The sequence below is a fragment of the Colobus angolensis genome, unplaced genomic scaffold (genome assembly GCF_000951035.1).
Source record: "Colobus angolensis palliatus isolate OR3802 unplaced genomic scaffold, Cang.pa_1.0 Scaffold100, whole genome shotgun sequence".
NCBI classification, from domain to species: domain Eukaryota; kingdom Metazoa; phylum Chordata; class Mammalia; order Primates; family Cercopithecidae; genus Colobus; species Colobus angolensis.
Genome location: NW_012110920.1, coordinates 1,333,386 through 1,346,253, shown reverse-complemented (window position 1 = coordinate 1,346,253; position 12,868 = coordinate 1,333,386). Strand labels below are relative to the sequence as shown.

The window sequence follows — 12,868 nt, the reverse complement described above, 5'->3', positions numbered from 1 at the left end:
GGGGACAGAGTCTGGCTCTGTTGCCCAGGCTGGAGTGCAGTGTTGCGATCTTAGCTCACTGCAACCTCTGTCTCCCAGGTTCAAGAAATTCTTATGCCTCAGCCTCCTGAATAGCTGGGATTACAGACGTGTACCACCATGCCCGGCTAATTTTTGTATTTCTATTTTTATTTTTTTGAGAGAGCGTCTCGCTCTCTCGCTCAGGCTGGAGTGCACTGGCATGATCTCAGCTCACTGCAGCCTCTGCCTCCCAGGTTCAGGCAATTCCTGCCTCAGCCTCCTGAGTAGCTAGGATTACAGGTGCCTGCCACCATGCCTGGCTAATTTTGTATTTTTAGTAGAGGCTGGGTTTCTCCATGTTGGCCAGCCTTGTCTTGAACTCCTGACCTCAGGTGATCCGCCTGCCTCAGCCTCCCAAAGTGCTTGGATTACAGACGTGAGCCACCGTGCCCAGCCAATTTTTGTATTTTTGGTTGAGATGGGGTTTTGCCATAGTTGGCCAGGCTGGTCTTGAACTCTTGGGCTCAAGCCATCTGCCTGCCTTGGCCTCCCAAAGTGCTGGGATAACAGATGTGAGCCACTGAGCCCAGCCTGGCCCTAGATTTTGACCCAGGCTTATTTACAGCTTGAAGGCAGGAAGAGAGTGATTCTCTTGAGGGCAGGCAAGGCTAAGAGAAAGCTCAAAAAAATGTCTCTTTCTCTCTCTCTCTATCTCTGTATTTTTTAATAGAGGTGGGGTCTCACTATGTTGCCCGGCTGGTCTTGAACTGCTGGACTCATGCAGTCCTTCCTGCCTTGGCTTCCCAAAGTGTTGGGAGCTATGCAGTAGGTTGGCTGTATTTTTTTTTTTTTTTTTTTTTTTTTTGAGACAGGATCTTCCTCTGTCACCCAGGCTGGAATGCAGTCGCACAATTATGGTTCATTGCAGCCTCTACCTTCTGGGCCCAAGCAATCCTCCCACCTCAGTCTCCTAAGTGGCTGAGACCACAAGGTGTGCGCCACCACACCCAGATTTTGTTCATCATACAGTATGTGTTATGTATTTAGCTCTGCTGTTGTAGTGAGAACCAGCCGTAGGTAATACATAAACTAATAAAACTGTGTTTACAAAAACACCTAGTGGGTGAGGTAGAGTGGTCGGGTGTGGTGGCTCATGCCTGTAATCCCGTAACTTTGGCTGGCTGAGGTGGGAGGATTGCTTAAAGCTAGGAATTTAGGACCAACCAGCCTGGGGCAATGTATCAAGACCCTGTTTATATTTTTAAAAAAAAGACCATAGAGCTATATTCTGTCAGGAACGTTAGTTTTCTAAGAACTTAAGGCAATGCATTTGAAAGCAGAATCTTTCTTGGACTTTAGAATACTACTCATGATATTTTTGCTCACAGTGTTTTCTCCTTAAATTACTTTCTAAGGACAGGCAGTAGACTAGGAACTTGGAACATTTTTCTCTTTCTTGTCTTTTGACTCTTTCATTTTGGAGAAAAACTTGATGTTTTGTTGTTTTGTTTTGTTTTTTGAGACAGGGTCTTACTCTGTTGCTCAGGTTGGAGTGCAGTGGCATGATATCGGCTCACTGCAACCTCTGCCTCCCGGGTTCAAGTGGTTCTTCTACCTCAGCCTCCTGAGGAGCTGGGATTACAGCCGCGTGCCACCACACCCAGATAATTTTTGTATTTTTAGTAGAGACAGGATTTCACCAAGTTTGCCAGACTGGTCTCAAACTCCTGACCTCAGGTGATCTGCCCACATTGGCCTCCCAAAGTGTTGGGATTACAGGCATGAGCCATTGCACCTGGTCTTTAATAGCATATTTTATTTGACTTGATACATCCCAAAGTATTATATCAACATTCTATTAATATAAAAATTATTAATAAACCATTTTACATTCTTTTTTTTCTGTTTTGGTGCTGTCTGTCAAATCCATTATGTGGTTTATACTTAACAGCACATCTCAGTTCAGAATGGCCACATTTCAAGTGCTCAGTAGTCACATGTGGCTATCCACTGTGTTAGATAGCTAGACTGTAAGCCATTTGTCTGATGGTGGGTGTGAGTAGTCAGGCTTACATCTGATAGGTGTGTGTGAGAAGTCAGGCTAATGACTGGGAAAGTATGGTCAAAGCATAGTGACATAGGCCTGGTTTTTGAAAGGTTATAGGGTGAGATATATGTCATCAGCAAAGAGCCAAAATAAGAAATTGTCATGTACTAGTGTTTGTGGTATTGAAAAAATATTTCCTACGTTAACTTGCATGACATTATTACCAGATATAATTGTTCAGCTTTATAATTGCCAAGGTTAGATTTTTTCATTCATAAAATTTTAAATGATACCTGTTTATAATATGTTAAACAATGGTAAACTAAGATTTGCACGTTTTACTTGATAAATTGGTTGCTCCAGAAATTTAGTAGGATTTATATTGTATTTTTAACTAAGCCTATTAATAAAGAGAAAATAAAAATTCATGAAACTGTTTTTTCTTTCTATATATAGGTTTCTATGATCAGAGATATTCGAGAGAGGGAGATTCGGATCTATACAGATGCAGGCCGTATTTGTAGACCACTTCTGATTGTGGAAAAACAAAAGCTACTTTTGAAGAAGAGGCATATTGACCAATTGAAAGAGAGAGAATATAACAACTACAGGTAAAAACATGCAGTGAGAAAAATGTGTGTATTAAAAATTGAGATAGAATTTACGTACCATAAAATTAACCATTTTTTAATTTAATTTTATTTAATTTTAATTTTTTTTTTTTTGACACAACCTCAACTCTGTCGCCCATGCTGGAGTGCAGTGATGCGATCTAGGCTGACTGTAACCTCCGCCTCCTGGATTCAAGCAATTCTCCTACCTCAACCACCCTAGTAGCTGGGATTACAGACATGCGCCACCACACCCAGCTAATTTTTGTATTTTTAGTAGAGACAGGGTTTCGTCCTGTTGGCCGGGCTGGTCTTGAACTCCTGGTCTCAAGTGATCTGCCTGCCTCAGCCTCCCAGAGTGCTGGGATTACAGGCATGAGCCACCGCGTCTGGCAAGTTAATGATTTTTAAAAAGTATACAGTAGTGGTTTTTAGTATGTTTGCAAGGTTGTGCACCCATCATCTAGTTTTAGAATACTTTCATTGCCCCCAAAAAACTCTGTACCGTTAGGAGTCACATTTGTTTTTCTTAACTTTTATTATGAAGCAAGATAATTAATAGGATTTTGTTTAAGCTTAAAAGTCTTTTGATTGCCCAGGTGTAGTGGCTCATGCCTGTAATCTCAGCACTTTGGGAGGTCAAGGTGGGAGGATTGCTTGAGATCAGGAGTTCAAGACCAGTCTGGGCAATATAGGGAGACTACCATCTCTCCAAAAAATAAAAAAAATTAGTCAAGTGTGGTGGAATGCACCTGCAGTCCAGCTACTCAGGAGACCTGAGGAAGGAGGATCACTTGCGTCTAGGAGTAGTGAGCTTTGATTGTACCAGCCTGGGCAACAGAGCAAGACTCTGTCTCAAAAAAAAAATTTTTGTGATATGTTAAAATCTATTAATAGTAATAAGGAGAAATAACCTATATAATCTAAATATAATATATTACATATAATATGATGTAATATGAATAATATAAGAAATTTAGTGAAAAGATGAAGCTGCTTTAAATATTTTTAGCAATATGAATGTATAGTTATGTTTACTAATGTAAAAATCATTCAAATAATAGTGTAATAAATTTAAAAAATTGCCCTCCAATTTATACTCTTCTTCACAAGTAAATACTGGTAACAGTTAGGTGTGTATTCTACCAGGCCTTATTTTCCAGCAGCTTACCTTTTTCACTGTCAACAATCATGTAACTATGTTGGTCAGTTATATATAATATTAAACTATATATATAAATATATATTATATGTTTAATATATAATAAACTGTACTTAAATATAAATATAGGAATACTTTTAAGTAGGAGGAATAGTTAGTTAAAATATTTCAGGAAATAGAAAATTGAGTGAATTCTTTTTTAGTTGGCAGGATCTTGTGGCCAGTGGGGTAGTGGAATATATTGATACACTGGAAGAAGAAACAGTGATGCTTGCAATGACTCCAGATGATTTACAGGAGAAAGAAGTAGCTTATTGTTCCACATATACCCACTGTGAGATTCATCCCTCAATGATCCTTGGTGTCTGTGCATCTATTATTCCCTTTCCTGATCATAACCAGGTTGGTATCACTTTTCGTCTTCTGGTGTGAGGAATTGGGAGAAGTAATAAAAATTGGAAGTAACTCTAATCTTATCTGGAGGGAACAAGCCTTTAAATGAAAGGCTCTGAACTCCTACAGAATCAGCATTTGATATACTTGCTGTTGTGTTTCATGGTTAAGAGCCGTAATTGATTATTTCGAATGGTTATTACTTATTGTTTTTGGAAAAAATCAGGAATTTTACCAATCATATTTCTTCTGATTTATTGTCAGAGTCTTTTCCATTAGCAATAGTAACTTTTTGTTGATTCTGCTTTTCATTTTTACGTTTAGTCCCCTAGAAACACATACCAGTCTGCTATGGGTAAGCAGGCTATGGGAGTTTACATCACCAACTTCCATGTTCGCATGGATACATTGGCCCATGTTCTCTACTATCCTCAAAAGCCACTTGTGACTACACGGTCTATGGAATATCTACGATTTAGAGAGCTGCCAGCAGGTATGGTCAGTTTTGCTCTACGTTAGTTAAGATCCTGCCATGTTTAAGGCACTTTTCTGGGTGCTTGGGAGGATTAAAAAATAAATGTGACATAGTGTCTGTTCTCACGGAATTTATAATATGGTGGGAAATGTGAACATAATAAAAAGGTAGTTATGTGGAAAGTCTTATGGTGGAGGTACAAAGTCCTTTGGAAGCACAGACTGATGGAAGCGATTAATTCCTGTTGGAAGTCTAGATTCAGTTTCGTGGAGAAGGTGGCATTTTAGATTGGAGCAAAATTGATGAAGGGGTGTTTGCATTTGAGAGGTGGTTTAAGCAAGGGCACAGATGGATGAAGTCATGAAAAATGGGTACAGTTAGGAGTCATGTCAGCTTAGTGTGGGTGAAGTGTAAATATACGGGAGTGAAAGCTTGGTCTCAGTGTGGAGAGAGCCTGAACAGGTTGAATTTTATTTTGAAAATGGAGACACATCCAACCTTTTGGATCAGGGAAGTAATACAATTAGAAATTTGTTTTAGGTATACCATTCTGACAGTGGCATAAAGAGTAGATTACAGTGAGGTTCTGTATTAGCAGGGTGATAATTTAGGGGTTTTTGCAGTAGTCTAAATGTGAAATGGCAAGGTCCTAAAGAAATGAAAAAGAATGATGGGTAAGATACCTTTTGAAATACACTTGATAGGGCTTGATGAATGGCTGAATGTAGAACAATGAAGAGAGGAATTGGAAATACTGTTGGTGTTTCTGGCTTGAGTGATTAAAGAGAGGTGCTATAAATAGGTTGGGGGAAAAATAAGATTGGGAACATGTTAGAAGGGGAAAGAGGTTTTAGAGGTAAGACAGTAATTCTGTTTTGGATATGTTGATTTTGATTTAGTGTCTTAGTGTCAGAACACTAAGACGTGAACTTCCAACAACAGTGAGTTGCAAACATGATTTGAAAGAAAGTCAAGTCTAGAGATGTAAAATTTTTTATTTATTAATGATAATTATAGATTACTATGAAATTGCCTAAGGAGAATTTAGAATGAGAAAAAGGCCAGAGGCAGACAATTTTAGACACCAGGAAGAGAAATCAGGAGAGAAGATTTGAGAAGTAGCTGGTAAGGAGGGGAATCTCAGGGAGACTGGATGGTAGGTAAAATGGCGAAGAGAAATCTGAAGGGTATGAGTGTTGACTATTAAAGGAGATGGTAGAGTTCTTTGGCACTGTTGTTATCTTTTGCATTAACAGACTTTTGACTTTGAATGTGGGTAACATTTGTTATTTGTTAGTAAAGTTCATCTTTATTGTACTGTAATGGGGCTCTAACATTTTGATAGCAAATTCTCATAGGTTAAAATTACTTTCAAAATCCTCCACAAGGGGTTCCTCTTGTCTAGAAAAGCAAAATCTGTTAGGTTGTCTACACAGTATGCACGTATCTTTGGGCTGTGCTTGCAGTGCTGTGTTTTCTCCAACATTTAGATAATACAGTTTCTTTATGGCTAGAGAAGAAAATACATATACTGAAGGACTAGGTTGGAAAGCAAATGTTCATTTGGTACTGGCGTAAGTGGAAAGTCATGGCTGGCAGGACTGCAGTTCTGTTATTCCTGACTTCATCATGGCATCTTTATTTTGAAGTTCTTTTTTTTTTGTAGAGATAGGGTCTGCTTTGTTGCGCAGGCTGGTCTCAGACTTCTGGGCTCAAGTGATTTTTCCCGCCTCAGCATCCCAAAGTACCAGGATTACAGATGTAAGCCACTACAGCCAATCCATCATACCATCTTTAAAAAAACTTTTAACATTTTACCACATTTGCTCTATTATTCTCTCCCTTTTTATTTCTTCTCCTGAACCACATGAGAGTAAGTTGCAGGCATGAAGCATGTGTTTCCTTCTTCGGTATGTGTTTCCTGAGAACAAGGACCTTCTCTGTAGTGTAGCCATCAAATCAGGATAACATTGCTATCCATATAGTCAGAAGTCCTCAATTCAAATTTTGCCAGTTGTCCTAATGATTTTTTTTTTTTTAAGGAAAGCAATTTTTATTGTATTCAAACCTAACGATGTCTTTAGTGGGTCTAGGAGCTAATCTAGGATTGTGCATTGCATTTAATTACATGTTTCTTTAGTTTCCTTAATCTAGAACAGTTTCTTAGTCTTTCCTTGTCTTTCATGACCTTGACATTTGTGAAGAGTTCAGGAAAGTTATTTTGCATTGTGTCTCAATTTAGGTTTGACTATTGTTTCCTCATGATGATATCCACTTTAAGAATATCAAGTTATTTTATGTTATGTTATGTTATGTTATGTTATGTTATGTTATGTTATGTTATTTTCGAGACAGATTCTCGCTCTGCTACCAGGCTGGAGTACAGTGGTGTGATCTCAGCTTACTGCATCCTCCACCTCCCGGGTTTAAGGGGTTCTCCTGTCTGAGCCTCCCGAGTAGCTGGGACTACAGGCACATGCCACCATGCCTAGCTAATTTTTGTATTTTTAGTTGAGGTGGGGTTTCACCATGTTGGCCAGGATGGTCTTGATCTCTTGACCTTGTGATCCACCTGCCTCGGCCTCCCAAAGTGCCGGGATTATAGGCAAGAGTTGAATATCCAGTTATTTTATGGGCTCATCAAACAGTGTTTTGGCAGCAGCAACTAAGAATTTCATTGTGGTGGGAAAGATATGATAATTTTTTGGTGGTACCAGGAGAGGGAAATAGGGTAGTACCAGTTTCAAACCTAAAACCAGAAATCGGGAGACAAGGAGCTGGGGCTTGAGCCTCTTGCTTATTAATTTTGAGATCATGGGTAGATTATTAATTCACTCTTCTGATTCATGAGAATAATAATGCTTATTTTGTTTGTGGCACAGAGTTGCTGTGAGGATGATGAAACTTGGTTTGGGGAGGCACTTTCTAAGTAGGAGGTGACTCCTACTATGAGAATGGATACATTGGGAGTGACTAGTCTTAGGATTTGCTTGTATGAGATATTTAGCCATCAGAGTGGTTGCCTCACAGATTGCTATTCTAGGAGGAATAGACTTTGGCAGTTACCATGACAACAAACACCCAAGCATTTATGGCAAATATGATTTAATTAAAGTTGATTTAAAGAAAGGGCAGTTTTCCTGTTTTCCAGGTGATGTTTTAATGTATGCTTTTTTTTTTCCCTAAACGTGTGCTTTTAAATTCACTGCAGGCATCAACTCAATTGTGGCCATTGCATCATACACTGGATATAATCAGGAAGACTCTGTTATCATGAATCGTTCAGCTGTAGACCGTGGCTTCTTCAGGTTTGTATTTTGTAAATTTGTCAAAACACAGATACAGTGGAAACACTAATATTTTATTCAGAAAAAGTTCTTAAAATACAGTTTAACTGTGCACTACTCCAGAAAGCAGAAGGCCTGGCTGATGGTAACAAACAACTGAAGATACTACTTCTTATATCTCTCAGGAATTTCAAATGCTAGTATTTTGAGCCTTTCTTTTGGTAAGGAAATATACATTTGCATTTAGATAATATAGAAATGTCTAAAGAAGAAATAAAAATACCTTAGAATCCATAGATAACTACTGTTAAAATTATGGTGTGTTTTCTTTTCACTCTTTTTTTCCATTATGCTTCAGCTTGATTGTCCTATTGACAAACAGACCTCAAATTCAAGGCATATAAAGATTGTTTTAAAAACTGGGAATTTAGTAGAGGGGAATGGATTTTCCTTTTTCTATGTAGTTTCAAAGGATAGCACTAGAACTCAGAGGATACATATTATGGCTTAATGTAAAAACTTCTCTTTTTTTTGAGACAGAACTCGCTGTTGCCAAGGCTGGAATGCAGTGGTGCAATCTTGGCTCACTGCAATCTCTGCCTCCCAGGTTTCAAGAGATTCTCCTGCCTCATTTTCCCAGGTACCTGGGATTACAGGCTTGCACCACCACACCCAGCTGTTTTTTTTTTTTTTGGTACTTTTAGCAGAGACCATGTTGGCCAGGCTGGTCTCGAACTCCTGACTTCAGATGATCCACCCACCTTGGCCTCCCAAAGTGCTAGGATTACAGGCGTGAGCCACCATGCTCAGCCACTGTAAAAACTTCTCACTGGAAGTGTTTGAGTAGAACCTAGATGACCATCTTTCAGGGTTATTATGTAATGGATTCTTAAATTGTGTAGGAGGTTGGACTCATTGACCCTGGGTCTTTTCCATTTTGACATATAATTCTAGGTGGTTAAGGTTATGGGTCAGATGCTACATGTGTATAACTTGTGATAAGATTTAGAGTTTAACTCCAACCCTTAATGCAGTTACTCTTGTCCCAGATTCATAGTTTAAATTGTCTCCCAAATTTCAAGTAAATGAGAAATTGTTGGTATAGTCTCAGCGTTACAAAATAGACTTTACCTTTAGAACCATGTGTTTTTAGGTCTGTTTTCTATCGCTCATACAAAGAACAGGAGTCTAAAAAAGGATTTGATCAAGAAGAAGTTTTTGAGAAGCCTACACGTGAAACATGCCAGGGTAAGTGACGCTAACATTTAAATGATGGAATCCAAAGTTAACTTACTGTGGTTTTCCTAAGTGATTTTGATGGGTTGTGTCAGCCTGCGCCTGCCCCCATACCCTTCCCCTTTTTTTTGTGCAATGAAAGTTTTCATGTTATTCTTAGAGTTCACATCTAAGAAAATATGTGTGTTTGATAAAAGTCTTTGCACCTAGGAGTGAGCTTGCTACAGACCTTCCTTCCTGGTAGGTCCTGCATTGAGGAGGCAGTTTAGGAAATCAGAGAGGTCATGTAATTTCTGGGGACACACTTCACGCCTGTCCCCCTTCCTTTCCAAATTATGGTGTGATCATATTTCTTCAGCCACATTATTTGTAAACATTTAAAAAATAACCAGTGAAAAGAGGATACCTAGCATTTGTTTGTTGTAGAAAACTCAAACTTATTTTCTAGTTATTTATTTTGACAGACACTTAAAAACTACTTATGCAGTGGGATGGATGGGATGTTCCAGGAAAATGCAACATTTCTGCTACAGTTTTGACTCTGAATAGCATTGCATGAAGTAAAATGTATTTTGTTTCCTTTGCCATCTTCCTGTTACTCACCTTCCATTGGGTGGTTCTGTGTAGTAGTGAATTGATGTCCAGTGGAGTTAAGATTGAGTTAAGATGAAATCCACAATTTCTGTGGGAGGATGTATGCAGAGGGAATCTATAGATATTCTCTTTTTAATTAAAAAATTTTTTCTCTTGTACCCACTGATGGCAGAGATATTCTTCCTCTTATAATATAGAAATCAGAAGATGGCAAAAAACATATCCAGAGTCACTTGATAAATGTCTGTCATGGAAGAATCTGCTTTCCCAATGCTGATTCCAATGTTCTTTTTCTTCATAGACTTTTTTTTTTTTTCTTTTTTTCCTGTGTGGACTGTGGTATTACAGAATTCAGAATAGTTTGTAATATTTGGAATAAGGGTATGATTCATGGTATAGAAATTCCTGTGGCCTTCTCTCTGACTTGGAACTGATTCATGTATGTGGTTTTTAATCTTTGTTGGGGATTATGTGACATTCCATGTCTATTTCCTCACAGGCATGAGGCATGCCATTTATGACAAACTGGATGATGATGGTTTGATAGCTCCAGGGGTTCGTGTATCAGGAGATGATGTTATTATAGGCAAAACAGTCACCTTGCCTGAAAATGAAGATGAATTGGAGAGCACTAATAGACGCTATACCAAGAGAGACTGTAGCACTTTTCTGAGAACTAGCGAGACAGGCATTGTGGATCAGGTTATGGTAACTCTCAACCAGGAAGGATATAAATTTTGTAAAATAAGGGTGAGTACAACTTTGTTCATGTAGCTAGTCTTCTAAAGTAAACCAGATCCACCTAACTTATTTTTGTATTAATTTAGGTACGCTCTGTTAGGATTCCACAGATTGGAGACAAATTTGCTAGTCGACATGGTCAAAAGGGTACTTGTGGTATTCAGTATAGACAAGAGGTAGGTATCTTTGATCTCCCTCACGCCCAGACCACAGTTTCGTTAAACATTTTTTTTTTAAATCAAAATTTGCTTTAACTTAAGAGCTCGAAGATGATACAGATTGAACTTTTTGATTTTATTGTTGAATAAGTATATGAACATACCATGTTGAAACAGAATATGGGACATACAGAAATTCATTTGGGAGGGGGTGTCAGTTCTAGTTTAGTATATGTATCTTTAAGTCCCTTTTAAAATTTTTCTTTATAGGATATGCCTTTTACCTGTGAAGGCATCACCCCTGATATCATCATCAATCCCCATGCCATCCCTTCTCGTATGACTATTGGTCACTTAATTGAATGCCTTCAAGGGAAGGTAAGAGATGTTCTTCAAAAATATAGATTCTAAGCTGATACTTCTTCTAAAACTCTGATAGGTGATTGCTCTCAAATTTGAGCCAGAGTATTTTGTAAAAAGCTAGTGTGAGATTTACTTTTCTGCTTTCAAATTGATTATGATTCTGCTTTTTTTTTTTTTTTGGGCAATTTGCAGTTATGCACAAGTCAGGATTTTTGTGAGATATACTACATTCAACTAATACTTACGTATATGGTTTTCCTTTTGACTGGTTCTTTTCTATAGATGAAGAGTTAATTTATTGATGGAGAGTTCAATGTGAACTTAATAATTTTATAGTTCTATTATCAGCTCTACATGCATCTTTTGGTGGAGGTTTTCTATTTTTAAGTATTCTTTTAAGGTAAAGTGGCAATAGTCTAACATGTGGATGGCTTGGTTTTAGGGCATTAAAATGTCATTTCCTTGAGCCGTCTGAAGTACTTACGAGTCTCAGTCTTTTTGTACTTGATCCCATAGATCGACTTCTGTTGGAATACTTACAATTGAGTTTTTCTGTTTTAAGCAAGTTCATTTGTTCTAAATATTTTGTGTAAGATTATAAAACGAACCTTAATATATCACAGCTTTCCATAACATAGATTTCGAGTTCAAAGTCTTTTAATTTTAAAATACTTAAACTAAATACTTTCAAATTTTAAAAGTATTTAAAATTTTTTTGAATGCATTTTTATTGATATGACTTTTAGGTGGAGACAGACTGAAGCAACATTTTAAAGAGTACTTTTTTTTTTTTAAAAAAAGGTATCGGCTAACAAGGGTGAAATTGGTGATGCCACTCCATTTAATGATGCTGTTAATGTGCAGAAGATTTCTAATCTTTTATCTGATTATGGCTATCATCTCAGAGGAAATGAGGTATATTTGCTCTTATAGTAGTAATTTGTCATTTGTGTTTTTTTGTATGTGTGTAGTTTTATTCTGAAACAATATAACCTTTTATTGAAGTGTAATATGTGCACATATAGAGATGTACAGCTTGATGGATTTTCACAAAGTAAGCACAGCTTCATGACTAGTACCAAGATCTAAAAATGTGAAGGCAGCGACTGAACCTTTTTCAGTCGCTACCTTTCCACTCCCACCCCAAGCTAACTACTCTCTTAATTGCTAACATTTTAGATTAGTTCTGTGCTTTTTTATATAAATGGAGTTACACAATATATGCACATATTTTCTTTGACGTTGTTTAATTTTTAGGTCTACACTTCAAAATCTGTGTTTGTTGCAGGTCCTGTACAATGGGTTCACTGGTCGAAAAATCACATCACAAATATTTATTGGCCCCACTTATTACCAGCGATTGAAGCATATGGTGGATGATAAGATTCACTCTCGTGCTAGGGGACCTATTCAGATCCTCAATAGACAGCCCATGGAGGGTAGATCTCGGTAAGAACTGTATCATCATTGTTATTATTAATTAACCTTACATTATGAAAAATGTCAGCACACCAAAATGGAGATAGTGGTATAATGAATGCCTGTGTGCCGTTATCCCCATTTCAACAATTATCGACTGATGGCCAGTCTTGTTGCATTCACCTCTATCCTTCTAACCTTTGATATTATCATATTTTAAAGGCAGAGTCTCACTCTGTCACCCAGGCTGGAGTGCAGTGGCATGACCATGGCTCTCTGCAGCCTTGAAATGGAGATAGTGGTATAATGAATGCCTGTGTGCCGTTATCCCCATTTCAACAATTATCGACTGATGGCCAGTCTTGTTGCATTCACCTCTATC

General features: G+C 37.9%; 1 protein-coding gene across 1 annotated transcript in view; it reads left to right on the top strand.

Moving 5' to 3' along the window:
• The window catches only part of POLR2B (polymerase (RNA) II (DNA directed) polypeptide B, 140kDa), a 49,399-nt gene that overhangs the window by 30,893 nt on the left and 5,638 nt on the right, over window positions 1-12,868 (top strand). Inside the window, exons 14-23 of the mRNA XM_011937167.1 lie at window positions 2,504-2,658; window positions 4,024-4,222; window positions 4,538-4,706; window positions 7,900-7,996; window positions 9,129-9,223; window positions 10,305-10,555; window positions 10,633-10,722; window positions 10,975-11,082; window positions 11,869-11,982; window positions 12,356-12,516. Coding sequence (XP_011792557.1) covers window positions 2,504-2,658; window positions 4,024-4,222; window positions 4,538-4,706; window positions 7,900-7,996; window positions 9,129-9,223; window positions 10,305-10,555; window positions 10,633-10,722; window positions 10,975-11,082; window positions 11,869-11,982; window positions 12,356-12,516 — 1,439 coding nt within the window. The remainder of the gene's footprint in view (window positions 1-2,503; window positions 2,659-4,023; window positions 4,223-4,537; window positions 4,707-7,899; window positions 7,997-9,128; window positions 9,224-10,304; window positions 10,556-10,632; window positions 10,723-10,974; window positions 11,083-11,868; window positions 11,983-12,355; window positions 12,517-12,868) is intronic.